At 38.1% G+C, this 27,999-nt stretch overlaps 2 protein-coding genes across 2 annotated transcripts; one reads left to right on the top strand and one right to left on the bottom strand.

Annotated features, from left to right (window-relative positions):
* The first annotated feature begins 36 nt into the window (after positions 1 to 36).
* Positions 37 to 26,265, top strand: LOC113201666 (uncharacterized). The gene is made up of 5 exons (XM_077792206.1): positions 37 to 120; positions 16,085 to 16,332; positions 17,760 to 18,158; positions 24,269 to 25,435; positions 25,604 to 26,265. The coding sequence occupies exons 1-5, from the start codon at positions 118 to 120 to the stop codon at positions 26,199 to 26,201; spliced, it is 2,415 nt and encodes an 804-aa protein (XP_077648332.1). The 5' UTR covers positions 37 to 117; the 3' UTR covers positions 26,202 to 26,265.
* LOC144249983 (transcription factor SOX-2-like) lies at positions 13,199 to 14,135 on the bottom strand. Its single transcript, XM_077792222.1, is given in 2 exon segments — positions 13,199 to 14,063; positions 14,065 to 14,135. Coding segments are annotated over 2 exon segments (936 nt in total).
* Positions 26,266 to 27,999: the final 1,734 nt, after the last annotated feature.

Below are 27,999 nucleotides of genomic sequence, written 5' to 3'. Positions count from 1 at the left end.
ACTCCGCCATTCCTGCCCTCAGGCTCGGGGCTACCCTGGGCGCTCGGGAGGCTCGTGCTGCTCTGCCTGCAGGTGCTGACGTCCCTGGGAGCCGGCCTGGCTCGCGAGTGCCAGGAAATGGTGAGTGTGCGGGGGCGTCTGGAGCCTGCGGAGGGGGCCTGGGGAGGGAGACCCTGGGTGCCGCGGGGTCGCTGCGGCGGGAGCGGAGCTGGCCGCTCGGACGCCGGCAGCCGCCGGGGTCTGCGGGCCTGCGCCCCGCTCTGGGACAGTGTCCGTGAGTCCCACGGGCCAGCCGGGCGGGGACGCCGCGCAGCCGGCCGCTGGTCGGTTCTGGCGTGAGTGCGGGCGCCGGCCTCTTCCCTGACGGCGCGGTGATTGGACGGCGTCCGGGTTGCCCTGCACGTGGGATTTCCCTGCGGGAGAGCTGCGGTCTAGGGACCTGGCTTTCCCCTGGGCTAGCAGCTTCCTCTCCTGGTTCTTTTTGGTCCTGGAGGCTGATCGCAGGGGTGCTTTACCACCGAGCTACGTCCTGGTACTTTACCTTTTTTTATTATGAGACAGGGACTAGCTAAGTAGCTGAGGTTGGCCGTGTTATGGTTCCACTTATAGAGATCATTCTAGTGTCATGAAGAATGTAATTCTAACACACATTTGGATTCCTATATGGACTTGTTTATATTGTGATTCCTTGCTTTTTTTTTTTCACATAATGTCTAATATACATGTGTCAGGTAATGTTAGCTACTTGTTTTGCCCTTGTAATTCAAAAGTTTCTTGGCTAACAACACATATTTAACTGGATGTGTTTTAGAACTTTGTGCTTCGCTTTCTTTTATTAAAAGTAAAACATGCTGATTTTTTTTTAATCAGTGCATTACAGTTATACGTACTACTGGGGTTTATTTTGACATAATCCAACAGGCATGGAATATAATTTGCTCCATTTCAGTCTCTAATAATTACCTTTTCCCTCTCCTCCTGCCTTCCGCATTCGCCCTCTCCTGGTTATCCTTCTATTTATTTGTAGATTTTTAAATTTCTGCTTTATAAATACACATAAAGTGAAATTCACTATGATATAGGAACTTTGATGGGAAAATATTGTAGATTAATTTTGGAGAAAATGGTCAACTTTGTAATGATTTTTATCATATCTACATATGGGATGGATAATTGGTTCTTTTATGTGCTTTTGTTTATTTTTTCATCATTTCTACATATTTTATTTTTCAACATGTATACATGTGAAGGTACCACATGCAGGTGACACCTATTTAAAACTTAAATGTGGTGCTTTGTACTATTTTAAAACTGGATATAATATGAGCAAGAGTGTGGCTGGCCCCTAGTAACCATTTTCCCCACAGTTCCTTGTTTATCTCTTCCAAAATGTACTTTCTGGGTTTCCCATGTTTGGATGAATACAGCTGTGTTCCTTCATGTTGTTGTGGGCATATGTGATTTCCCTAAGTCTCTGTTTGTGGTGGTGGAGTATCAGGTATCTTCAATAGCAAAACAGTTTCCACAAATAAATAATAACAACTTAAACTCCTTCAGTTTATGGGAATTCATGTGCTTCACATCTTCGTCTATACTATTTAGTTTTGTCTACTGTGGGGTTTTATTTTATATTTCTCTAATGTCTGAAGATGTTGATTGTTTTATTGAACAGAGATAGCTCATATATGAATTGGCAGTTTGTCTTTACCTTGCATTTCTTTTGTGTTTTCTGACTTCAAAGATAAGAAAATCCATCCAATGAGGCAGGATAGAGTTGGATTCCAGGGAAATAATTATTTTGCTTTTAATCATTAAAAATGTTTATTTGAAGCTGGGCATGGTGGTGCATACCTGTAATTCCAGCAGTTCAGGAGGCTGAAACAGGAGGATTATGAGTTCAAAGCCAGCCTCAGCAAAAAGCAAGGTGCTAAGCAACTCACTGAGACCCTCTCTATAAATAAAATAAACAATAGGACTGGGTATATGGTTCAGTGGTTGAGTGCCCCTATAAGCCCCCCCCCCAAAAAAAAAAATAAAAAGGTTATTTGCCTTTGCCTGTTTTTCTTCTTCTGAGTGTGTATTGTAGGTTTCTTGTCTGTTCTATTTTTGGAGGCTATTTCAAATGGAATTCTAGAGAAATTCTTTTTTTTTTTTTTTTTTTTTTTTAAAGAGAGAGTGAGAGAGGAGAGAGAGAGGGAGAGAGAGAATTTTTTTTAATATTTATTTTTTAGTTCTCGGCGGACACAACATCTTTGTTGGTATGTGGTGCTGAGGATCGAACCCGGGCCGCACGCATGCCAGGTGAGCGCGCTACCGCTGAGCCACATCTCCAGCCCCATAGAGAAATTCTAAGAGGAAAAATAAATAGGGAAAACCTCTCTTCCCTATGACTTCAGAAAAATGAATATATTTTCTCAAAGTCATCTGGTAAATAAATTGGTGAATGACACATTCCCTAAAATATCTGCTTCCAGTTTGGAGATGTCATCACCCATTTTTCCACAGAAATGGAATGAGAAATTGACAGTGGGGAAATGCAACAGTGGTCCATTTTAGGCTGTGAATATAGCCCTTACTGCTCTGCCTTTGCAAATTATTTTTAAAATGGACATGTTTTTCCCCTTTCTCTCTCCATGTTCCTCCCTGATCTCTCCCCTTCCCTAATGTCAGGGGAAACAAACAAGATTACCTTTCTTCCCCATTTTAGGCAGATTTAGCTGTTCTTGAGTACACACCCCTCATAGGAATGCAGTTATCCAAACTCCAACAGAAAACATGTGGAATGTAGCCTTTGAATCACGTTTTTTAAAAGCCCAATGTTCCTGCTGATGGGAGAGCCACAGCCTCTGGAAGAGGAGTCCCCTGTGTTTCTCCTTTGCTAGCAAAGCAATAAATCTTCCTTTTCCTTTTACTAAATAGAATAAAGTAAAATTCTTCTCTTCCTTGAAGGTTTTATTTTTTTCCTGGAATTTTAAATAATTAACTTATTTTATAGTAGAATGTATTTTAACATATAGTACATAAATGGAGCACAACTTCTCATTCCTCTGGCTGTACATGGTTCAGAGTCACTCCAGTAGTGTAATCTTACAAGTATTTAGGGTAATAATGTCTGTCCCGTTTACTAACCTTCCCATCCCCACAACTCTACCCTTCCCCTCACCCCCCTCTACACAAACCACAGTTTCTGCATTATGCCCTATTCCTCTACCCTACTATAGATCACCATCCGTTTATCAGAGAAACCATTGGGCTTTTGGTTTTTTAGGATTGGCTTATTTCACTTAGTATGGTATTTTCTAGTTCCATCCATTTACCTGCATATGCCATAATTTCATTCTTCTTTAAGGCTGAGTAATATTCCATTGTGTATATGTACCACATTTTCTTTATTCATTCATCTGTTGAAGGTAGTGGTAGTATGGCCATTTTGACTATTTTAATTCTGCTTACCAAAGGCATGAAAAATTTTTCCATCTTCTGAGTTCTTTGATTTATTTTAGTGTTCTGTAGTTTTCATTGTAGAGGTCTTTCACCTCTTTTGTTAGACTGATTCCCAAGTATTTTATTTTATTTTTTTGAGGATATTGTGAATGGGGTGGTTTTTCTAATTTTTCTTGCAGTGTAGATTCATCACTTATGTAGGAAAATGCATTTGTTTTATGGGTATTGATTTTATATCTGGCTACTTTGCTGAGTTCTAGAAGTTTTCTGGTGGAATTTTTGGATCTTCTAAATATAGAATTATGTCATCAGCAAAATAGTGATAGTTTGAGTTCTTATGAGTATTCCTTTAATTTCTTTCATCTGTCTGATTGCTCTAGTTAGAATTTCAAGGACTGTATTGAATAGAAGTGGTGAAAGAGGACATCCCTCTCTTGTTCTAGTTTTTAGAGGGAATGCTTTCAATTTTTCTCCATTTAGAATGATGTTGGCATTGGGCTTAGCATAGATAGCTTTTACACTGTTGAGGTATGTTCCTACTGTCCCTGAGGATGGGAGAGTTGTGGGGGGAGTGGGTTGGTATGAGAACATGAGCCTGTAATAAATGGGAGAAAATGGACTTTAAACCCTTGAGGATGGAGTAAGTTAGAGAGAATTGGGGAAAGACAACATAGTGAGTGCTGTCTTTAAATTGTATTTGCATGGGGCAATGTTGCTCAGTGATGTTGGGTTGAGAGGTGTCCCAGATTGTGGGGTTGATCTCAGCTAGTAAGGGATGATCAGGAGGCTTAAGGGGTGTGGGGACAAGTCTAAGCTGGAATGTACTAGAAAAATGGTGGATTGTAAAGGGGAAATGGAGATGGAAGTCTTCAATTTTTGAAGGCAATCTTGGGGGAACCCACTAGGGAGACCGAGAGATCTAGGAGATCTGGGTCCACAGGGCAATTTTGCATGATAATGAAAGAGTGGGATAGTGAGAGGGATCCAAATGTGCAAAAATAGGGGGTCTTTAATGGATATAGAGGGGTTCTGGAGCCTCCCATACTGGAGGTATTTGCTTTGAAAGTAGCTCTGTTTTGTCAAAAGAAAAATCCTTGCCCTAGTTTCGACCACAAAAGAATTGTGAAAGAGGTTTTCTCCAAATTGCTGACACTAATGTCTGATTTGCAGTCTCCTGAGTTTCTGGGATTACAGCATGTGCCACTATAGCCAGCTTGACCTTTCTTTGGACTAAAATGGAATCGATTCTCCGTAAAATCCTTTTCCCATAAGTACCAACCCCAGTGTCCTGTACATAGTGTAATCTCAGTAAATATGAACTGACTTCAATGAGAAAAAACATGGCTCTCAAAAATGACTTTGTGCAAAGAATAGAAATTAGGCAATGCAGGTGCTATGTTTAGATAGTCTTTCCCAAAGGACGGTGCATTAAAGGCTTGGTTACAAGGATACTTTACCCTATTAAAATCAAAGGATGACTTCCACACTACTCAGGTGTTGGGTTAAATTGTAGGTGGAGGAAATGTCTCCTCAGCAGATCTGTCTTGGGCACTTGCTTCCCTATTGCCAGGTTGTTTCATTGAGTCTAGGTTAAAGAATGATAAATGGCCTACAAATACCAAAAAGGAAGGAAAACATTGCAAATTTATGGAGTGCAGCAAATACGTTTTCAAATTTAACTCATTTAAAGAAATAAAAATATCATTGAGATTTTATTTCTCAAACATAGCTCTAAGCTATTTATTCATATTATTCCAGGTTTTCCAAAACTTTTGTTTCTAATAATAAGTACTCAGGGGAAAGAACTCCTGCATTTATTGGAGAAGTTTCTCTTCACTTCCTTGATGTGCTAGAGAATCTGCATGATTAGGGTGGTTGAGCAAAAGGTATTTGAGTTTTGGAGTTAGGCACTAGTAATTCTGAGTTTTACCTCAGACAAACCTGTTAGCATATATGGTGAATGGAAAGTTTTCTTAATTTGGAAAAATCATATATAAACTTCATCTGAAATAAAAAGCAGAATGAAAGATAGCAAAAAACAGCTCCATTTCTTCATGCAGTCAGTTTCTATGCCCTTGGCATTGTTTTTTTTTTTTTTTTTTTTAACAAGTGTTCCCATTTACATTCAGAATTTCCTTTCCAAGCTTTGTGTCTAACTTTGCCAGTAGAATGCAGTGAATAGGACAATGTACCAGTTTTAGGCCTAGGCCAAAATATCTTGAAAGCCTCTGCTTTTCCTTTCCAAACCCTACCTACTTCATGAAGAATTATGAAGGATAAGATGCCAGCAAAGGAGGAAAAAAGTGTCCCAGGGGACAGCCAACTCTCTCCCAAAAGCAGAGATACAAAGTCAAAGAATAGAACATATTCCTGATGGAGCCCAGCTGAGACTAGAAGAGTAGCCTAGATAAATCCAGTCTAAATGGGCTTTCTTAATCATGATCTAACAATTTTAATCATAAGCTATTAAACTTGAGGTGGCTGTTATGCTTGATATCTATCCAGTACACACACCCACTGCAAGCAGGATGCCAGGAATAATGACATGCTGATTTCAAGTAAACTGACAAGCAGAAGACATGTGATAGGTACCTTCCTGTTCCTCTGAGTTAATATTTACTATCTTGTTAGATCATTTTGAGTTACATAGAAATGCATGTAGACATGAAGACGTTAACAGTGCCTAAATTCACACAGTACTGCATACTAAAGATGAAATAGACAACCATAAGAATAGAGCTAAAGCTAAAATGTAAAATAAGTGTGTCTTTAGTCTGCTCCCTTCACCTCTAAACTCTGGTGTTCAAGGTGAAGACAGATCTGAACTCCACATGGGATTCATTCCTTCAAAGACCACATCATGCATTATTCACTGATATCTGAAAAGGGGAATGTGCCTCTGCCAAACAGCAGTTGGGGAGCAGTGTTTTACCTTTGAGGACTTAATTCTCTCAGGGCACCATCTCTTCTCCACTTGGGCCAAAGGGTAGTTCTTGGGAGGAAAGTCATGTTTCCTCACCTCTGATGGAAAAGGGGTTTCAGGTCATTGACTTCCCTGAAGTCTGGAGCATTTGCAACTTGCCACCCCTTGATGTCACACACCTAGAATGTGGGTGGTCTGTATCGAGAAGTGCTAGAAACTTAAAACAGAGGGAGTTGTAAAGGTTTAGTGTCAAAAATATGTATAATTAACAATTCTTGGAAAGGTTTCAGATACACTGTGATAAATAAATTATTATAGTTAACTTCACTTGTTCCTTTTCATTTATTATGTGACGACTAAAATTTCAAAGTTACACATGTGGCTCATATTTAATTTTTATGGATAAAGATGCTGTAGTGGGTTGTCTGTCTTGCAAAGATCAAGCTGCCTTTTCAAATTATAAGAAGATGTGCTGGTAGTGGTGGTTTTTACCTATAATCCCAGTCACTTTGGTTCCTGAGGCAGAAGGATCACAATTTTGAGGTCAGTCTCAGCAACTTAGACTCTGTCTCAAAGTAAATCTTAATAAGGACTGGGGATAAAGCTTAGTGACAAAGTGCCCCTGTATTCAAACATGCACACGTGTGCGCGCACACACACACTCATGCACAACCAGAACATGAAAGTTATAAAACCTGAAAATTTAAAGTAATTCTCACAGTATTATTTACATTCGTGAATGCACATTATTGATATTGATAAATTGATACAACTGTACATTCCAGGTGAAATTCAAATGTCTTCTTTGCAAGGTCAGCTATTCCTCAAGGTAGGAAGCTCTCTCTGAAAAGGGTTGTAGCTAGGAACCTGTCAATCTTGTGTTCTGTTACCAGGCTTTGAATTTTTTCACCTGCCACTCAGGGCCAGAGGTATCTGAGCCTGGAGCTTTGTCCAGTCAGGGATGATGGGATGAGAATTATCCAATCAGATGCACAGGTGGATAAGAGGGGTAAAAGGATAAAAGGCAGATAAGACTTTCTAATCTGAAAGATTTCTGTCTCTGGCTCAAGCAAAGCTCTGAATCCATCTTCAGATTCCGTGATGTCTGGGTGTCACAGGCCCTGTCACTCTTGACTTTTCTTGTGCTGGATGGAGCATTTGTAGAGAGGTTGCCTGGACACAGCAGGAGTCAGGAAATGGTAAGTCTTCAGGGTTAGGTGTGGTGTAACAGGGGCTCAGAGTTGTTTTGAAGCAGCCAGACTGACTGGGGGGACCTGGGCCTGAGGTTAGATATTAAATCTGTGAATTCCATTCCAGCACAGGTACAGCTTGATATCTGTTCTTTCAGGCCCACATGATTGCTTCACCCTGTGCCTGATTGGATATCTTGGAGAAATCTGGAGCCCTCTTTGTGCGGCTCCTTGCTTATACCTTACACTGACTCAGAATGGGTCATGAACACAGGGATGGTCATCATGGGAGAATCCTGACTTATGTAGAAGATTTCTATTGGGAGCATCTGTGGTCTGTAGCAATCCTTGTCACTCATTCCTACCCAGAGGTCGCCTATTTTGTGCTGTTTTCCAAGTCTGTGGAAAGCATGGTCTTTCTAAGTGCTGTATTCCTCCTTCCAGTTCACTACATAATTAAATGTGTACCCATGCTACATTTCAAATGGCAAAGTATTTTAATTCATTTTCACTAAGTTATTCGTGGCATTTAAATTTTTTTTGTTTTGTTTATGATTATCCACATAACAGGAATTCAGGGACTATTCCATCACCTGACACTCAGATGTAAAATATCTTTGTATCTCTTCTCCATTTATCTTTCTGAGGCACAGATGCCCTATTGGAATGTCTTTTTGAGTCTCCCCTTAGGAAACATGATAGGATGATATATCCTCGGTCACTGCTGTATCTTTTCCTGGTTCTCCATTAAGACCTGCAGGAGACTGACACAGGTTCCCATAGCTGCCGTGTCTCAGTGTTCCTAGAGGATATCAGCCCCTGTTCAGTCACCTCCTCCTACAGAGCAGCTTGAGTTTCTGGAATGGAGCCTCTTGTACTAGCAACTGAGTAATCTGGGGAGCATAGGAGTGTTTTGGCAGAGGTTTCATCAAAGTAGATCATGGATTGGACATTAGGATTATCTTCCCCCAACTCTAGTTTCTAATCCTTGCAGACACATTTTTAGTCTAGTATTGAAGAGAAAGTCAAAGGTGATCCTTTTCTCTAGGTCCTCAGAGTTGTGAAAGAAGATTAAACTATTCTAGAGAACTCAGAAGATTATCCAAGTGAATTCTTACGGATGTTTCCAAGGCAAAACTCACTTCATGCAGATACAAGGGCACAGGACAATGCCACATTGTGAGGAAGGTCATCCAGTCCTTACATGAGCTGGATGTTTATGGGAGAATTTCCCATTTGGTCAGATGACCTGACTTGACCCTTGAGTCAGTCATGTTTGTGTTCCAGTCAGCAGTGCCCTTCTCTGGGTTTGTCAGTTTAAAAAATAGATGTTCACTAATTTCATCCTCATTTTTCATAAACTATGTATTTTGTCAGTACTATTTTAAAGATATGAAAATGTTTTCTAAGAGGCAAGATACAGGTGGATTTTACCCCCAAAAGATATAAACTAAGGCCAAACTTTGAACCTATAAAAATGATATTGTTGAAGGCCCAGTTCTCTCTGGGAGGCTCCCCTGCTGCTGTCACATTCTGTTGCCACCAAGCATGGAAGGGGTCTTTTACACTGAGAGACGCACAGAGCACCAGGAGACTGGGGATCCAAATGTAGATGTGTTTCTAACTATGATGGAATGGGGAACTTGATGATCTTTTGGGGGTATAATTTTTGGTGTTGTGGGGCTATTTCTATACTGTCAAATGTTCCAATATCAGATTTGGGTAACAAGCAACTTTATTTTAAAGTTGAATTGAATTATTGGAAAAGTAAGCATCACAAAGGTTAGACACAGAATGACTTGCTTTCTGTCCTTGCCCCCAAAGCTGATCCAATAATGAGGACAAGGTTTTGAGAAAATGGAAAAAGAAGTTTTATTGCTTTGCTAGCAAAACAAACAGGGGATCCCTTTGTTTCTAGAGGCAGTGATTCTAATTGTCCTGGGGAACAATGGGTCTTTCATTAAGTGATTCTAAGAGTATACTGTAGGTGTACAGGAATTGTATTTTATTTGTATCCTTGAGGAACAGCCATTTCTTAGATATTGTGCTGTCAGCTCTGAACTTTTAATTTTTAACTTTAAAAAAAATTATTTACATATGACAGTAAAGCTCATTTTGATATAATTGTACAAGCATGGAATCTGTCCTATTTAAGTTAGGACTCCATTCTTATGAATGTACATGATGGCAGGATTCACTATGGTGTATTCATATAAGCACATAAGAAATTACTTTGATTCATTTCACTCTCTTTCCTTTCCCTATTCCCCACCCCTTTTCCTTCATCCTTGAAGTCTTGATTTCTTCATTTCCATTGTGCAGGAGCTGAAGGAGAAATAATTAGCCAAGGGCAGGAGGGTGAATCTTGCTCTTCCTGGGGTTAGGGAGATAGGAAAGAAAGGAAAAAAGACGTCAGTTTAAAAATAAGACACAGTAGCAGAACAAGGGTTATGTTCAAATAATGGAGTGGACAACCCCTGTTATATGTCCCCCACTGTCGATTTTTATGGACAAATGGGTGTCTACATTTCTAAGCTCTTTTAGGCTTAAACTGGGTGATGAAGGAGTCCCTAGAATGGAAGTGTTTTCCCTGTTGTAACTTTTTCTTTTGGATTTTTTCTACAAGGGATGGAGAGGAAATTCCAGCCCTGGTAGTGACCTGGAAGAAGCAGACTCTTGTAGAACAGTTAATGTTTGACTGATTTTTGTTCACATTGTATTAACCTGTTTTTTTTTTTTTTTTTTTACTTAGCTCTTGCCAAGTTTTTCTCTGTCCCACCATGGTACAAGGAAGGGTCTTTAATCAATATATATATTATAAATATTATATATAATATTTATATATAAAATATTATATATAATATATATAATATATATATAATATATATATAAAATATTATATATAATATATATATATATATATATTTTTTTTTAAAGACTGGGGTCTCTAGAATACATATCACTTCCATTGGCCATTCAGTGTTTTGCACACTCATGGGGTCACTTCTGCAATGAAATACAGTCCATGTTACTTTGCATTAAGAGGATCCAGTATCTTGAGATCAGCTCCTTTAAGAGGACACTAGTTATTTCTGAAGTCTTTTCTGGTAGAATAAGCCTGACTCTCACAGAGAAGGTGTCTACAAGTACAAGCAAATATTTACAGGTTTCTCAGTGATAGGCTAATCAAGCAAATCCCACTTGCCGTAGATCTCCAAGTTCTCAGAGTAGTCATGTCATCTACTGGTAACAGGTTTTTTTTATTTAAGGTGGCATGGTTTCTGTTGAGGTTGACATTTGGATTGTCAGATAGGATGATCTGTGATCTCCCTATCATCCTAGGAGTCAGCTGACACCAATCCTTCTGTTTAAGTAGGACAGGACTTGATGAGCAACAAACCCAGTGATGGATAGTTCTAGAGTGTGTTTCTCAACCTCTTGTGGTAAATCACCAGTGTCAATCATACCCCAAAGGCAGAGTACCCTCCTTTCACTGTGTGGTCAAGCCGTTGTCACACATAGGCTACTGGTTGCAATATGCCTTCAGTGTGTGTAAGAGAACTTCATGGTCTTGTTTTGTTTCTCATTCACATAGAGTCAGGCCTAGGGAGGGGCTGTCATGAACCTTTGTTTTAACTTCTCAAAGACAGCTTGGCATTCTGATGTATAAGTGAAACGTTTTATTTGTTCCTTTTAAGGCTTCATGCAGGAGTTTACCTGTTAGTCCAAAACTAGGTACCCAAATATGGCAGCATGCTGAGTGTTTTAGTCAATTTTTTCAGTGCTGAGACCCAAATTCCGAATAACAAGAACAATTTTAGAGGAGGAAAAGTTTATTCAGGGGGGTTTACTGTTTCAGTCATAGGTAGCCAACTACATTCCTCAAGGCCTGGGATGAGTCAGAATATCATGGCAGAAGACTGTGGTGGGAAAAGCAGTTGGGAATATGGTACCAGGAAGCACAGAAAGCTTTGCTCGACAGGGACAAAATATAAACCCCAGGGAGTTACTTTCTCCAGCTATACCCTACCTGCCTGCATTTACCATGCAGCCCCTATCAGGGATTAATGCACTGAATAGGTAAGACTGTCATAACCCAATCACTTTATATCTAAACCTTGCGTAGTCTCACGTGTGAGCTTATCTAGATCGTAACACTGACATTTCTGAGAACCCATGTATCTGTCTCTAGTTCTTTAAGGCTCAAGCTAGCTTGCTTTTAATCTTGACATCAAGATTTAGGTCATTGGCTAATCAGGAGTCCCAGGTAGGTGATTTATTTACAAAATAAGTCATTTTAGTGGACACCTCATGTCCACATGAGGGGTGGTGGTTTCCTGCAGCAATAGTATTTGAAAATCAGAGTTCATAGTTGGGGTTGGCTACAAGCAGATCATCCTTATATCATGAAAGGATTTCTTTATCCAGCTGTAACACTCACAGCTAACTCTTTTGGTAGCCATCCATTAAACAAAACACAAAAGATTTTATTTTTTTTTTATTTTTTAATTTTTGTCAGTGTCCATATTTCAAAAATTTATTTATCTCAAACTGTGCATAATGGAGTAAAAACTTAAGTTGAAAATGTACCTGTTATAAGGATGGTATTAGTTCAAATATATACATGGATTCTCGGCAGACTGATTCAAATAATACAGAGCCGAATCTTTTAAAATACAACTACGGAAAATAAAGAGGGGAGGAACCTTAAAATATCACAATAAATTTACAGAAATATTACAAACCATAAGAAAATATTTCAAACACAGTAATTTCATTTTTTTTATCTGAACAAAATGGAAAGGTGGGATTGAACAAAAACTATTATAAATTACCAACGATGTCAACCTGCATGGCCATTTTTTTTTTTTTTTTTTTTTGCTTTTAACAGTAAGTTAAAAAATTTAGTACAATCTAAAACTTTTGCCCTTTCAACAAGACCACAGGGATGGTTTTGCCAGTACTTGTTCTATTTTTTTCCGTTTGTACAATTTTAAACAATTAAAATGTCCAAATCTGAATAATTTTCTTCATTCCACGTTTGCAACTGTCCTAAATTTCAGCTGCAGAATCAAAATTCACCAAGAAGCCTCTCCTTGAAAAATATTGGCAAATTCTCAGCTTATAAACAATGGACATTTTGATTGCCATGTTTATCTCGATAAATACTGTACAAAAGTTGCTTGCAAATATTAAAACATTTTTTTTCGTCGCTTGGAGACTAGCTCTAAATATTATTGGTAAAGACTTTTGCAAACTTCCTGCAAAGCTCCTACCGTACCACTAGAACTTTTAAAAAGTTTTGCATAGTTTTCTTTCCTCCAGATCTATACAAGGTCCAATCCCCCACCCTCCCCACCCCCCCACCCCGGTTTTCTCTGTACAAAAATAGTCCCCCAAAAAGAAGTCCAGGATCTCTCATAAAAGTTTTCTTGTCGGCATCGCGGTTTTTGCGTGAGTTTGGATGGGATTGGTGTTCTCTTTTGCAGCTGTCATTTGCTGTGGGTGATGAGATTTTTTTTTTCTTTTGAGCGTACCAGGTTATTCTCCATACTGTTTCTAACTCTCCTTTTTTGCACCCCTCCCATTTCCCTTGTTTTTCTTTGAAAGTTTCTCCCCTTTCCAGTTTGCTGTCCAGCCCTCACATGTGCGAGAGGGGCAGTGTGCCATTAATGGCTGTGCCGGGCACCGGGCCGCTCTGGTAGTGCTGGGACATGTGAAGTCTGCTGGGGGCGGCGGGCTCCGGCACCTCGGCGCCGGGGAGGTACATGCTGATCATGTCCCGGAGGTCCCCGGCCTGGCAGGGCGCCCTGGAGTGGGAGGAAGAGGTAACCACAGGGGGGCTAGAACTGGCCTCGGACTTGACCACCGAGCCCATGGAGCCAAGCGCCATGCCAGGGGTGCCCTGCTGCGAGTAGGACATACTGTAGGTGGGCGAGCCGTTCATGTAGGTCTGCGAGCTGGTCATGGAGTTGTACTGCAGAGCGCTCACGTCGTAGCGGTGCATGGGCTGCATCTGCGCGGCGCCGTGCGCGTTGAGGCCCGGGTGCTGCGGATAGCCTAGCTGGTCCTGCATCATGCTGTAGCTGCCGTTGCTCCAGCCGTTCATGTGCGCGTAACTGTCCATGCGCTGATTCACGCCTGCGCCCAGGCCGGCGCCCACCCCAACCCCGCTCGCCATGCTGTTGCCGCCGGGGGCCAACAGCCCGCCAGGCAGCGTGTACTTATCCTTCTTCATGAGCGTCTTGGTTTTCCGCCGGGGCCGGTATTTATAATCCGGGTGCTCCTTCATGTGCAGCGCTCGCAGTCGCTTGGCCTCGTCGATGAACGGCCGCTTCTTGGTCTCTGACAAAAGTTTCCACTCCGCGCCCAGGCGCTTGCTGATCTCCGAGTTGTGCATCTTGGGGTTCTCCTGGGCCATCTTGCGCCGCTGCCCGCGGGACCACACCATGAAGGCGTTCATGGGCCGCTTAACGCGGTCCGGGCTGTTCTTCTGGTTGCCGCCCGCCGCCGCCGCCGCCCCCCGAAGTTTGTAGCGGGCCCTGCGGCTTCAGCTCCGTCTCCATCATGTTGTACATGCGGGCGCTGTGCGCGGGCCCGGCCCGCCGGCGGCCGCCGACCCTCGGCCCGGCCGGGACTTTCACAAAAGATTTTAAATTCCTTATGTAAGATAGTCTGGCAATCCTGAATAGTTACTTTTGTATTGAAGTCCTGTCACTCAAAAGCAGTGATTAGGAATTCTTTTTAAGAGGGTTGCAAAAAGAACTCACCTTTTAATTCTAGCACTGTGAACCAGGCAGTTACCTGACATCACCATTAGTAAGGTGTATGGATTAGGTACTGTGGGATGAATATCTGAAACAGTGTAATTTGTAGCTCTCAGGTCTTGCCCAAATTAGTAGTCACCAGTGTGTTTTTTTCCTTTGTTAAACAGGCAGGATTGGGGTATTGCAAGGTATTTGCCAAAATCAAACTTGTACAGAGGAGGCTTTAAATCCCTATCAATTTTTCCCTTTTTAGGGGGTATTTTTTTTTTCTTCTGGGGAAGGTTATCACCTCCTTAAACAAAATCTTGTTTATAATAACATTGATCATTCTTCTCAGGGTCACTTTGACCCATAGAGTTATTTAGTCTTTTTTGTTTTGATACAGGGATGAAACTCAGGGGTACTTGAAAACAGACCAATATCCACAGCCCCCTTTTTAAAAATTTGAGACAGAGTCTCACTATGTTGTTTAGGGCCTCACTAAATTGTGGAGCCTAGTTTTGAATGTGCTTCTTTCAGCCTTCTGAGCCTCAGGGATTACAGACATGTGCCACTGTGATTGGTTCAATAGTGTGTTTTTTTAAAAAAATCACTATCCCAAATTGATTTGTAAGTTAAAAAAATTGAATATAGGGATGGGGTTGTGGATCAGTGGTAGAGCGCCCGCCTGGTATGTGCAAGGCCCTGGATTCGACTCTCAGCACCACATAAAAATAAATAAATAAAAATAAAGGCATTGTGTACAACTAAAAGAAACAAATATTTTTTAAAAAATTGAATATATTTCTTCTTTTTATTTACATGAAAATTTATTTTAATGCATAAAAGTTGACATTTTTATGTCTGTGTATATAAAATATAAATATCAATTAATCAATTTGATTTTGTTGTCTTCTTAACATGTTTCCATTACTGTTCTTATTTATAATAACTTTCCTGCTCTGAAAATTCTTTGTAACATTTATACTTTCTTTTGACTTGAATGTTCCTTCTAAATTCCAGCTCAAATAAACTTGGGCAAAAGTCAAGCATTACCATTTACTGGATGCTTTATAAAATACCATAAAAGATGAATACTCTTACTGCTATCATATTATTTTCATTTTTATGAATTAAGATATGAAAAACCTCTTAGAGTGATATGTACACGTTTGAAATTATCAAAAAGGATTGTTGCTGTTTGCTATTTTAATAACATGCATAAATCCCATAAAATATTTGAATGTAGACTCATCAATGAATGTTTCATTTAGTGGTCTAGCTCCTTGCAATTCAAAAATTTCTCTTATACCACTGTTATTGGAATCACTAGAGAGCTTGCTGTACATTTAGACAACCAGGTTTCATCTCAGAACTACTGAATCAAGAGTGTACATTTTAGTAAATCGCTGATTTGTGGTTGTACAATTAAAAATTTAGAATTACCCTTCTAAATCACCATAACTCACCTGTATGAGGCATATGTACAGTTTATCTTATGATAAGTAAAATAACAATTAAAATGTATATTCTTGTGTTGATGCCATAATTTTATATTTTATTTCACAAAAGTAAGGTATATGCACTTTTTGTACTTATGTCACTTTTTCCTCAGAATTAGATTATAGAGAGTATCACTGTGTTTAAAATTATCTTATTAAATACTAGAAGTTCCTCACCTACATGAGAGCCATTTCTATTCTCATTTCAACTTTGGTTAATTAAAAACTCTGAAATATCATGTGGTCAATGTACTATTTATATACTGATTTTCATTCCAGGAATTGTTGGCATTCAGAGATGTGGCCATTAATTTCTCTGAAGAGGAGTGGGAATGCCTGGATCCTGCTCAGCGAAATTTATATAGAGATGTGATGTTAGAGAACTACAGAAACTTGGTCTTCCTGGGTGAGGATGACTTCCCTTCACAATTTCTAATTAATTATCAATATTTAATTTCCTTCCTTTTTTGGGGGAACTTCTCTGCAAGAATGAATTTCAGATTTGTGCTTTCAAGAAAAAAGATAGGGCATGTTTGGGTATAGATAGAATATTAATTACATTTCTTTTAATCTTTAATCTCTCCCTTTCTTGTTGTGATATATATCCTTTGCTCTAGATAAATTGTACTTAGAGTAGAGGCCACAGTTGAAAGGCCCAAAAGTCAAGGAGGAAGCCAGACTTCAAAATGTTGATTGAGAAGATTTTTCAGAAGCTTAGGTTTCTTTCTGTTGTTGTCATAGAAGAACACGTACTTCCCTATGCTTTCAGTTTCAGTAAAAGTCCCCTGTTTTCTTCCAGTGAGGTCCCAGTTCATTCCAGTTAATCACCAAAGCACTTCCCTTTGCTTGTGAGGGTCTGCATGATCTGACAGGTCTTCCTTATTTGTGGATCTCTAAGAAAGCTGTGCACATTTCCAGAGACCTCCAGGTCAAACCATTGTAATATGTTAATGTCACAAAGCAGTCTCTCTGATATTGTTTATGTATTTATTCATTAAAATTCCCTTACCAGAGCTCTTTCTGAATATTTACAATGGATTTTCTGTGAAATCTTCTGCCATGTAATGAATGTCAGGATTCTCACAGTGACTGCTATTTTTTGGGTCTGCAGTCACAGATATAAATGTTGTTATACAAAAGGGTTTGTAAAAATAATACTTCCGTTGTTATTTACAATTTTGTTGGTTGAATTTTCTCTTTCATTTTATAGAGTAGTTTCACATTGTAGAGTAGATTTTTTCACATCTGTTAATACTGTTTTATTTGTGATTAGATGGCAAAATTCCATTACTTCAAAAATTCCATGTAAGTTGAAATATGCATGAACATTGTTTCTGTTGCCAATAAAATTAAATGTGCTTTTACTTAATTGTATAAATATTACACCTGTTTTTTAAAAAAATGACTTTAATATTTTATCTGGACTTTATCTGTTTTTTATCCTTTCTATGTGCATAGTAATAGAAATTTCCTATACATAAATATAATGGAGACTGAATTCAAAAGTGTGCTAGTAATGAGCTACATCCCAGCCCCTTTTTATTTATATTTGGAGAGATGTTCTCAGTAAGTTGTTGAGGATGGCTTTGAATTTATAATCTCTCGGACTCAGAATTGCTAGTAGCTGGGATTACATGCATTCCCATAATTTATATTGATGAGTTTGTTCTTATTTATAGGATAAAGACCACAGCTTTCAAAATTTTGCAATTTTGTTTATCTTATGTATTGTTTAAAATTTTAATTTTGATCAAAACCACAAAACAAAACTTGCTTTCTCCAACATTTCAAGTTTACTGTTCAGTAATGGTAATTTAAAGTATTATGTAATATATCTCTAGAAAGTTTACATCTCAAAAAGAAAAAATTAGTTCCCATCTAAACAAGGCCTCGGTCCCTCCTCCGCGTGGCTTGAGCGCCCAGCCTGACCCCGACCATGGGGGTGCTGCTACAGCAGCGAAAACGAGGATTCGGACCAGGACCGAGAGGAGCGGAAGCTGCTATTGGACCCTAGTAGCCCCCCCACCAAATCCCTCAATGGAGCTGAGTCCAACTACCACAGCCTGCCTTCTGCTCGCACAGATGAGCAGGCCCTGCTCTCTTCCATCCTCGCAAAAACAGCTAGCAACATCATCGATGTGTCTGCTGCAGACTCCCAGGGCATGGAGCAGCATGAGTACATGGACCTGGCAAGGCAGTACAGCACACGCTTGGCTGTGCTGAGCAGCAGCCTGACCCATTGGAAGAAGCTGCCACCGCTGCCGTCTCTTACCAGCCAGCCTCACCAAGTGCTGGCCAGCGAGCCTATCCCCTTCTCTGACTTGCAGCAGAGAAAGAAAATGAGACCCAAGGGGTAAAGGACTTGCCCAGAGTTAAGCCAGTGAGTCAGTGGACTGCAATAACAAGTCTTCTGAATCCTACTCTGAGAGTCTTTCTGCTACTCCATAGTAGTTTCCATGGAGACCATCTTCATATCTACCGTCTGGTGACATCAACTGTGTTATTCTATTGCTTAATAAACCCTTGAGGGCCAGCACTGAATCTGGTTGGTATCTGAGAGCCCTTCCCATTTCTGATCCAGCTGGGGATTTGCTACCTTCTTTCCTCAGCTTGTTGGTCAGCCACAACACCTTTCTATCCAAAGACCCTACTCTCAACCACATCCAGAGTGTAGCCATACATATAAACACACTTTACATAAAACTAGATTCTACTTCTCACTCACCTTTCACTGATGACTGAAACCCTACCATTAGGGATTCGTTCCTTTGGGTTCAGGGATTGTTTCCTGTTAAAATGGAAATTCCCTCTGAGAGGGTAAACATAAAGTTACCAGTTATTTGCAATGTGGTGTGAATTGTCTTATCAGATCCTTTCCAGTATATTAGCTAAAGTAAATCTGAGAACAGGTTTTTCCTGGAGATGGGCAAGCTACAGAATACTACTTACCTGGGATGAAGAGAGCTGAAAAAACTCATTTTGCCAAGGAGTTTTTTTTTTCTTTCTTTTTTTGTGAATCATACAAACAAAAGACAAATGGATGGACAAGTGCATGTCCTAGTTAACCTCCCCCTTTTGCACATCATCTACTGCTGTCACCTCCTCTGCATTAATACTTTCCTTCCTTTCCAAAAGGATGAGGTTTTCAATAACACCGTTAAAGCAGGATGATCTGTAGAACAGTGCTGTCCAATAGAGATGTAATAAAAATCACAATTGCAAGCTTTGTATATAATTTTTAACATGTATTTAAATTTTTCTAGGAGCAATAATACAGTAAAATCATACTAAAAAAAATAAACAAGGCCTCATTTTTGTCTTCATCACAAACACCATTCTCATTTCTGTTCAGAAAGGGGTTTTCTTTTTGTTAGGTTAAATATTTTATATCAGTACAGTTCTGCAGTATATGTCTTTTCGGTAGTGACTTATTTCAGTTAACATAATGTACTTAAATTTATCCTTATTATAGATTTTAGAAAATTTCTTTTTTGACTTTAAAATATTCTATAGTTTCTATAGTCTGAATTGCTCTATCTACTCATTTCAAGGGACATTTGGTTTGCCTCCTTATCATGGTCCTGTTGAGTAATATCGTAACAAACATTAGTGTGCCAATGTCTTTATTTGCCATATATGGGAAGGCTTATTATACCACACCCACTCAGAACTCTATATGCCTATTTGTCTAACTTGATGTCAATATTAACAACTGAAAAAAGCTGCCGTGTTCACTTGTTGTTTCTGCAAAAAGTAACATTGGGAGTTTGATAGATATTACGTGGAATCTCCAGATAACTTTGAGTATATTCAATCCACTGCCACATATTTTTGAACTTTCCTTCCACTTTTGATTTCTAATTTTATTCTATGATGTCTACAAAATAGTTTTAGTATCTTCATCTCTAATTAACCTTTATTTTATTCCCTGTAAGTTAGTCTATCTAGTATAATTTGCTAGTAATACCTTTGAGTATATAAGTCAAATTGGTTTAAAGTATTTTTCAGTCTTTTGTGATTACCATTTTGTTGGACTTCACAGCAAATGGGAATTTGTGTCTCCTAGTATTATAGTATTGCTTTCTATTTCTTTATTCACTTCTTTCATTCTTACCCTTTTCTATCTGGGAAGTATTATTTAAATGAGTTAAAAGTGTATCTATTCTTATTGCAGTATCCAAAGGAAAAGTACCTCTTATCTTTATATAGTATGCTACTTTGCCTCTTTTTAATTTTTTTAAGTTGAAATCTATTTTTTAATCTCATGTAACTTTTTGTTTAAAACTATGTTTTGCATACCATAGCTTAGTGACCCAGCTTTCTTTTGGTCACTTTTGTATGTAACATTTTTATATTCTTTTGCTTTCACTTTTTTTGTGTCTAGGTATAGAGTCTCCTGTAGATTACATACCATTGTATTTTTGTAATTTTAATTCTGTTACTCAGGCTTTTTGTTTTGATTGAGGTTTGGTAATAATGCATTTGTAATCAAGTAAATTTCTCAATATTTAGAAATCACTACTCCTACTTTGTAAGCAGTTTTCTATATTTCTTGTAATTGTTTTCCCTACTTTTCTTAATGGTTTCATTTGTGGTTCATTGCTTTTCATGGTGACGTGTTTTCATTCCTCTTTTTCTTCTGTTTACACATTCTATGGGGTTTCATTTTGTCATTTACATTGAAACTTTAAAGTTTACATTATATTTTAAATTGGTGACAAATTAACTTCAATTCAATATAAAAGTCCCGTATGTTTATATATCATTTCAAAATTATGTTACTGCAGTTTTATATCACATTCCCATTAACAGGTTTATGATGTTTTTTATACTTTTGTCTTTGAAATTTTATTGCAAAATTATTTTTTTTATAACCCATCATTATAGTAAAGTAGCACTGTATGGGACTTTTTGTTTGCCAAGAAAACTTTACAGTTTCATATGACTTGTTATTGTGCAGATTTATTTTTCAGCATGAAGAATTCCCTTTAGTGTTTTTTCGAGGATAGATCTAGTGGTGATAAACTTTTGGGTATTTACATATCTTTAAATTCTTTATTTTTCAAATCTAGTATTTCTGCACATAGTAATCTTGGTTAGTAATTTTATTCTTTTACTCCTTTGGCAATATTCCCCATTCATTTCAGTAATGTTAGACACATCTTTTTTCTCTTGGTGCCCTCAAAATTTCTTCTAAATTTTTAAAACTTTGATTAAATAATTCTTGAGATTCCCCCCCCCCTTGAAGATAATTGAGCTTCTTGGATCTTGATTTGTTTTGTTTATGATATTTGTAATATCTCAAACTTTTTCACTAGCATAAGGGATGGAACTAAGCAGTGCTTTACAACTCAATTACATCTTCAGCTGTTTTCATTTTGTAAAATTTTTGACAGGACCTTATTATGTTGCTAAGGATGGCCTCCTGGCCCAGACTCTCAGGTTGATGGAATCACAGCTGTGTACAACCTCTGATTCTCTCAGTTAGTTTTTTAAAGAAACTCTTTATGTATACAATTTCTGCTTGTTTCTGTTAACAAATTTTGTCTAAATTGTATTCAATTCTCTGTGTTCTGGATTGGCTCACTAAATCTCTTTCAAAGGTCATTTAGGAAAATGGGAGTTATTAGTAATTACTAATGTTTAATTCCTAATTTTTTTGTTGCTTTTATAAAACCATGTTTTTCTTTGTGTGCTGTAGTCTTTTTAATTGGTTTGTTCATTTAAAAACCAACCAACAGTAGATTATATACTCATTTTTAAAAATAGTATGGAAGTTTTAAGTAAATGAAAATGAGACAAGCAAAGTGCTGCATGCTTGTAATCCCAGCTAATTGGGAAGCTGTGCAAGAGGATTTCAGGTTTGAGGCAAATCACAGCAACTTAGTGACACCATGTCTCAAAATAAACAATTTTTAATAGGCTGTGTTGTAGTTCAGTGATGCAAGCACCCATGGCTTTAATCTGAAGCATTGTACATAAAAAGATTAAAAGTTGAATGACCCTGTATCCCCAAATGCAAGTACTAAATATGTATCCTCAGGAAATTAAATCAGCATGTTGAGGAGATAACTCTACTGCCATGTTCAGTGGAAACATTGTTCACAATAGTCAAATATGGATTTACCTTATGTACCCATCAGTGATTGAATGAGAAAAACTTTGATATTTCTACATGATTAATATTTAACCATAAAAGAGATAATGTGTCATTTGAGGTGACCTGAGATGAATATGCAGAATTTGCATTAAGTTAAATAAGGCAGACACAGAAAGTCTGCTGCAGAAGCATCTGGAAGTTAGAAATGCAGAATAAAATTGTGTTCACCAGGTATTGGGATTTGTGGAGTATTGGCACAGTGTTGGTCAAAGTCTGTGATTTTTTTTTTAAATTGTGCATCAGGTCAATAGTTATAGCTGTATTTACTACATGGTAAGCATAATGTATTGTACTCTTGATAAATGCTAATAGAATTAATGTAATGATTTCTAAGCACAAAACTGATAATTATATGAAATAATGCATGCATTAATTCACTAGGTTTAATCATTTCACCATGCATGTATACTTTTAAATACATGGCATACTTCATATATACGTAGAACTTAATTTGTCAATAAAATAAGTCTATAAATAACAAACATTTAAAAATGTAAAATACAAGCTCTGTGTCTTGATCACCATGTGTTGGCTTCATCCAGGTAATATGGTCATAGGCTGTGCCAGGTTTTTAATTGCCTCTCAAGCTTTTTTTAGTGGTTAATCTTTTTGAAGCATGTGTGTGTTTTTCAATATTAAGAATTTTCTCTGTATTTCTTCTTGAGATTCCGTTGGCTTTTACCCTTCTTGAACATCTTTGTGGTATTGTCATTCAAAATCTCTTTTCTCTAGATCTCTGTCATGGAAGAGAGAACCAGTTTTTAGATAGTCCTCAAGAAAGCCACAAATATTTGCTTGTGCTTCATATTTCACATATAATACTGAGAGGGAAGGGAGTTGATAGATTTTTTTCTAATTGCACAATGCTATATTATAGAGGAGGGGAGGGTTGGTTGATAAAAGTAACACAGTTTCCTTCCCCCCTACTATATCACTCTTCTTAGTAATGTACTCATCTTGGACCCTATGTTCTCTAAGATGGTTTTGGACAGTACTCACAGAGTATTTCTATCTCTACATTTTTCTTAGTCTATTTATTTCTGGAGTAATGATGGTCTTGGATTTCCTGCTGATGTCCTGACATGGATATAATTTTATATGTTATGTTTGCAAAATGTATTTATTCATCCCAATTTAATAAGTATAATAATTGTTATTTTCGTTTATTTCAGCCAGGAGTTCTCATCATATGCATGAATCTCCACCAGAGCAGGGAATAAAATATTTGTTTCAAAGAATGATGAAGGGAAGGTATGGAAATTGGGACTTTGACTACTTACAACTAAGAAAAAATTGGGAAACTATAAGTGAGAGTGAAGGTCAGAAATAATATTACAAAGGACAAAACAAATTAGCAGTGACTTCATAATGAAAACTTCATTGCCAATAGATATTATGAACATTTAACATCTCAGAAAAGAATTCACTTATGCCATTTGCATTTTGGGGGCTTTGTATGTCTTTAAAAATTTGTACACAGCAGTCTTTTTTTTTTTTTTTCTAGTTGTTGATGGATATTTATTTTATTTATTTATATGTGGTACTTAGAATCAAACCCAGTGCCTCACACATGCTAGGCAAGTGCTCTGCCACTGAGCCACAATCCTAGCCCCTACAGCAGTCTCTGAAACATACATTTCCTCTGAAAGGAAATGTTGAAAATCTGAAAAGAGATCCTAGTACATGCTTCAATTTTTAACTTGACCAATTCTAGTCAAACTTTTGTAGAGAAAAGAGATTTAAAAGTGAAGGACAAGTTTCTAAAAGTGGTCCTTTTGAGAGTTTCTTTTCCAAATGTTCATTATTCTGCCATAAAGCAATAATTTCTCCTTGTATCCATACATAAGATTTCGATGATTGTAGAGAGGTTCTTACCCCTTCATGGAAATTCAGACATAGATTTCCAGAAAGTATGCTACATATGTAGTGAAACACCTTTATTAGAGGTGACTACTCTAATTAAATACTAGTGTGTTTGTATTGGTGATAAAAATTATGAATAAAAGGAAAGTCAAAAATTTTAATATAGGTTGCAATGCCATAAATCATTAATATGCTCCATTTTTCAAAGAACCTTTCTAAAGATGTACAATGTGAAGTCTTACTTCAATGCTTAAAACTTAAGTATCCATCCAAATAATTCACAGGCAATACAAGACTTGCAAGTGTAAGGTATATGAAGAAGCACTTAATTAAATTGCAAAACTTACTCAATAGAAGAGAATTCATACTGGAAGGGAGTCCTATGAGTTTAAAGAATGTATCAAAGCATTTAATCATTCAACCCTTTCTAAACCCCACAGATACCATGACAGTGATAAACCCTACAAATTTAAAGAATGTGGCAAAAGTTTTAATCAAAGATCACTCCCGGTTAAGCATCAGAGTATTTGTGCTGGAGAGAAGCCATGCAAGTGTAAAGAATGTGTCACAGCCATTAATAATTGCTCAACCCTTTCTGAACATCTCAGATTTCATAGCAGTGACAGAACAAAAAGCTCACTTGATAATCAATGCCAAATACTTTGTACTGGAGACAAATCCTACAAGTGTGAAGAATATGCCAAATCCTTGAAGAATTTTTCAATCTTTACTCAACCCCAAGGTTCTTATAATGGAAAGAAGTACAACTGTAAAGAATGTGGCAAAGATTTTCATATGAGATCATTGCTTACTGCACACCAGAGAAACCATACAAGGGAGTGGCCCTACAAATGTGAAGAATGTGGCAAAGGTTTTTATCAATCGTCACAACTTAAAACACACCAGAGAAGTCATACTGGAGAGCGGCCCTACAAATGTGATGAATGTGGCAAAGGTTTTAGTCAAAGATCAAGTCTTACTCAACATGAGAAAATTCATACTGGAGAGCGGCCCTATACATGTGAAGAATGTGGCAAAAGATTTTGTCAAAGATCAAAGCTTGCTGAACACCAGAGAATTCATACTGGAGAGCGGCCCTACACATGTGAAGAATGTGGTAAAGGTTTTAGTCAAAGATCAACCCTTACTCACCACCAAAGAGTTCATACTGGAGAGAAGCCCTATAAATGTGAAGAATGTGGCAAGGGTTTTCAACAAAGATCATATTTTAAGATACACCAGAGAATTCACACTGGCGAGTGGCCATACAAATGTGAAAAATGTGGCAAAGGTTTTAGTCAAAAATCAAGCCTTACTCAACACCAGAGAATCCATACTGGAGAGCGACCCTACAAATGTGAAGAATGTGGCAAAGATTTTAAAGAAAGATCATATCTTAAGGAACACCAGCGAGTTCATACTGGAGAGCGGCACTACAAATGTAAAGAATGTGGCAAAAGCTTTTATTTCAGAGCAGGCCTTACCCAACACCAGAGAATTCATACTGGAGAGCGGCCCTACAAATGTAAAGATTGTGGCAAAGGTTTTAAGCAAGGAGCACATCTTAATGAACACCAGAAAATTCATACTGGAGAAAAGTCCTACAAATGTAAAGAATGTAAGAAAACTTTTAATGAAATTCAAAACCTTCCTCCACATCACAGTGTTGATACAGTTGAGAAGCCCTACAAATGTGGAGGATGTGGCAAACCTTTTAATCAAAGATCAGACCTTGTTTACTACCAGAAAAATCATGCTGGAAAAAATCTCTACACATGTGAAGAATGTGGCAAAGGCTTTCATTACAGATCAAATCTTATTATACACCAGAGAATTCATACTGGAGAGAAGCCCTACAAATGTAAAGAATGTGCCAAAGATTTTTGTCGAAAATCAAGCCTTACTAGCCATCAGAGAGTTCATACTGGAGAGAAGCCTTACAAATGTAAAGAATGTAGCAAAGGTTTTGCTCAAACATCACAACTTAAAGCACACCAGAGAATTCATACTGGAGAGAAGCCATACATTTGTAAAGAATGTGGCAAAGCTTTCAGTGAAAGAGCTAAGCTTGCTGACCACCAGAGGATTCATACTGGAGAGTGGCCGTACACATGTGAAGAATGTGGCAAAAGTTTTAATTACATATCAATCTTTACTCAACACCAGAAAAGTCATACTGGAGATAGGCCCTATAAATGTGAAGAATGTAGCAAAGCTTTTCGTCATAGATCAACCCTTGCCAAACACCAGAAATTTCATACTGGAGAGAAGCCCTATAAATGTGAAAAATGTGGCAAAGGTTTTAACCAAAGGTCATACCTTATTAATCATCAGAGAATTCATACTGGACAGAAGCCATACCATTGTAAATAGTGTCAAAGGTTTTGATTGAAAATCATGCCTTACACTACATCAGAAAATCCATACTGGAGGGAGCCTCTACAAGTGAAATATGCCACTGTCAACATTTGACAATGGTTCAACACTTATTCCACACCAGAGGAATCATAGCGGATAGAAATAGAAATGTAAAAAAGAAATTGACAATGTTTGCAACAGTTGTTCACTCACATTGTTCAGTCCCTGAAGAATTTATGAGAGACAGAGAGAGAGAGAGAGAGAGAGAGAGAGAGAGAGAGAGAGAGAGAAGGAGGGAGGGGGAGGGAGGGGGGAGGGAGGAAAAATTATCAAAGCTTTTAGCCATTGTTCAACCGTTACTAAAATCTGGAGAATTTATAGTTTTGTAGAAACCCTAAAAATATAAGTAATGTGTCTAAAACTTTAATCAGTTTTCAAAACTTCTTCAAAATATGAAGCCTTATTCTTGGAAGCTAATATGGAATGACATTTTTTCAGAATATATACTTAGATAACAGAAAACATGTAATTTAGAAAAATCCATTTCAAATATAAGAAGTATACTAAAGTTCTTATCTATAGCACATATCGGGGTGCATGTGAAGGCTATTGAGGAAAATTACTTTAATAAAGAAAAGGATAATTAAGTTTTAAGTTTTCCTTAAGATTTATTAAACTTTATTATATTGTGGTAGAAGCAATGAAATACAGAAACAGTGTAGTGCAGATAAGGTTTCACACTGAAAGCATATTAGTGTAGTTTAAATCAAACGTTACCAAATGCTCTCACTTTTAAAAACTGGAGAAAACATTTTCATAATTTATATCAGAATTATCATATTTGAGGGGAGATTTCCAGATGTCAGAATAGAGAAGGTAATTGTTTTGGTTGCTCCGTGCATGAAACCAAGAAAGGTAGTTTCTCTGCAAGGTGTATGAATACAAGGAATATTACTGGGAATTAATACTGGCCATTCAAAAGAGGTGGAGGACCCAGGAAGTTGGATGCAATAAAATAAAGAAACAATTCCCAGCTCCAGCTGAAGTAGAACCTCTGAGAAAATTGGAGGGATAAGAGCATTGAAAGAATTGACATGTCTGGGTACAGAGAGATTAGAGAGCATAATCCCTCCTAGACTAGCTTGAAAGGTATGCTGCACCATATCCTAGTGCAGAAAAGAAGCCACATCCCTCCAGCTTCCTGCAGAGGACAGTGACATAATTCATTTTGTAGCTGTGCCATGGAGGCTGTCACCTTGGGGAGCCAATTCCAGGCAAACCCAACATAGGCCTAAAATATAGGCCTGGAAAACCCACATGCATGACAGAGTGTACCTAAGTGACCAGAACAAAATTAGATGTGAAGAAGCCTTTACACAGGGTAATACAGGATGCCAGCGAAGGATAATATACCTTGCAAAATTAAGTTTTAGAATCATTTACCTCTGAACATTTTCACAGTGTCTCACATGAGAGTTCGGAGACAACTTGTATGTAAACCATAACAGTCCATATTTATATGTATAAGTTTTGGACTCCTACCCAGCTCTCCATGTTCCTTGAGTCCAGCAGCTCACAGGACCAGCTGGCTGAGAGATTCATCTGGCCAGGAATTCAGAAGGGCAGGTGTGGGAGTGATTAAATTTGGAGACCCAACCTGAGAGCCCCGAAAACATGGGACCAGTGGGTGTAGAGGGGACAAAGGATTAGCTCCTTAGCCATACAAATAGATCCAATGGTATATTTCTAGGATGCAGTCCCCTATCATGGTCTGGCAACTGTTGGGGTCCTGGAGGTGAACTGATTTTAAAAA

The sequence above is a fragment of the Urocitellus parryii genome, chromosome 13, assembly GCF_045843805.1.
Source record: "Urocitellus parryii isolate mUroPar1 chromosome 13, mUroPar1.hap1, whole genome shotgun sequence".
NCBI lineage: Eukaryota > Metazoa > Chordata > Mammalia > Rodentia > Sciuridae > Urocitellus > Urocitellus parryii.
Note: the sequence above shows the minus strand (reverse complement) of the source record. Positions and strands in the feature narration are given on the sequence as shown.

Coding starts and splice junctions, on each gene's coding strand:
- LOC113201666 (XM_077792206.1), top strand. Junction 16,333..17,759: donor CTTTCAAGAAAAAAGATAGG/GCATGTTTGGGT, acceptor GTGCTGCTACAG/CAGCGAAAACGAGGATTCGG. Junction 25,436..25,603: donor ACTGGAGAAAAGTCCTACAA/ATGTAAAGAATG, acceptor AAATCTCTACAC/ATGTGAAGAATGTGGCAAAG.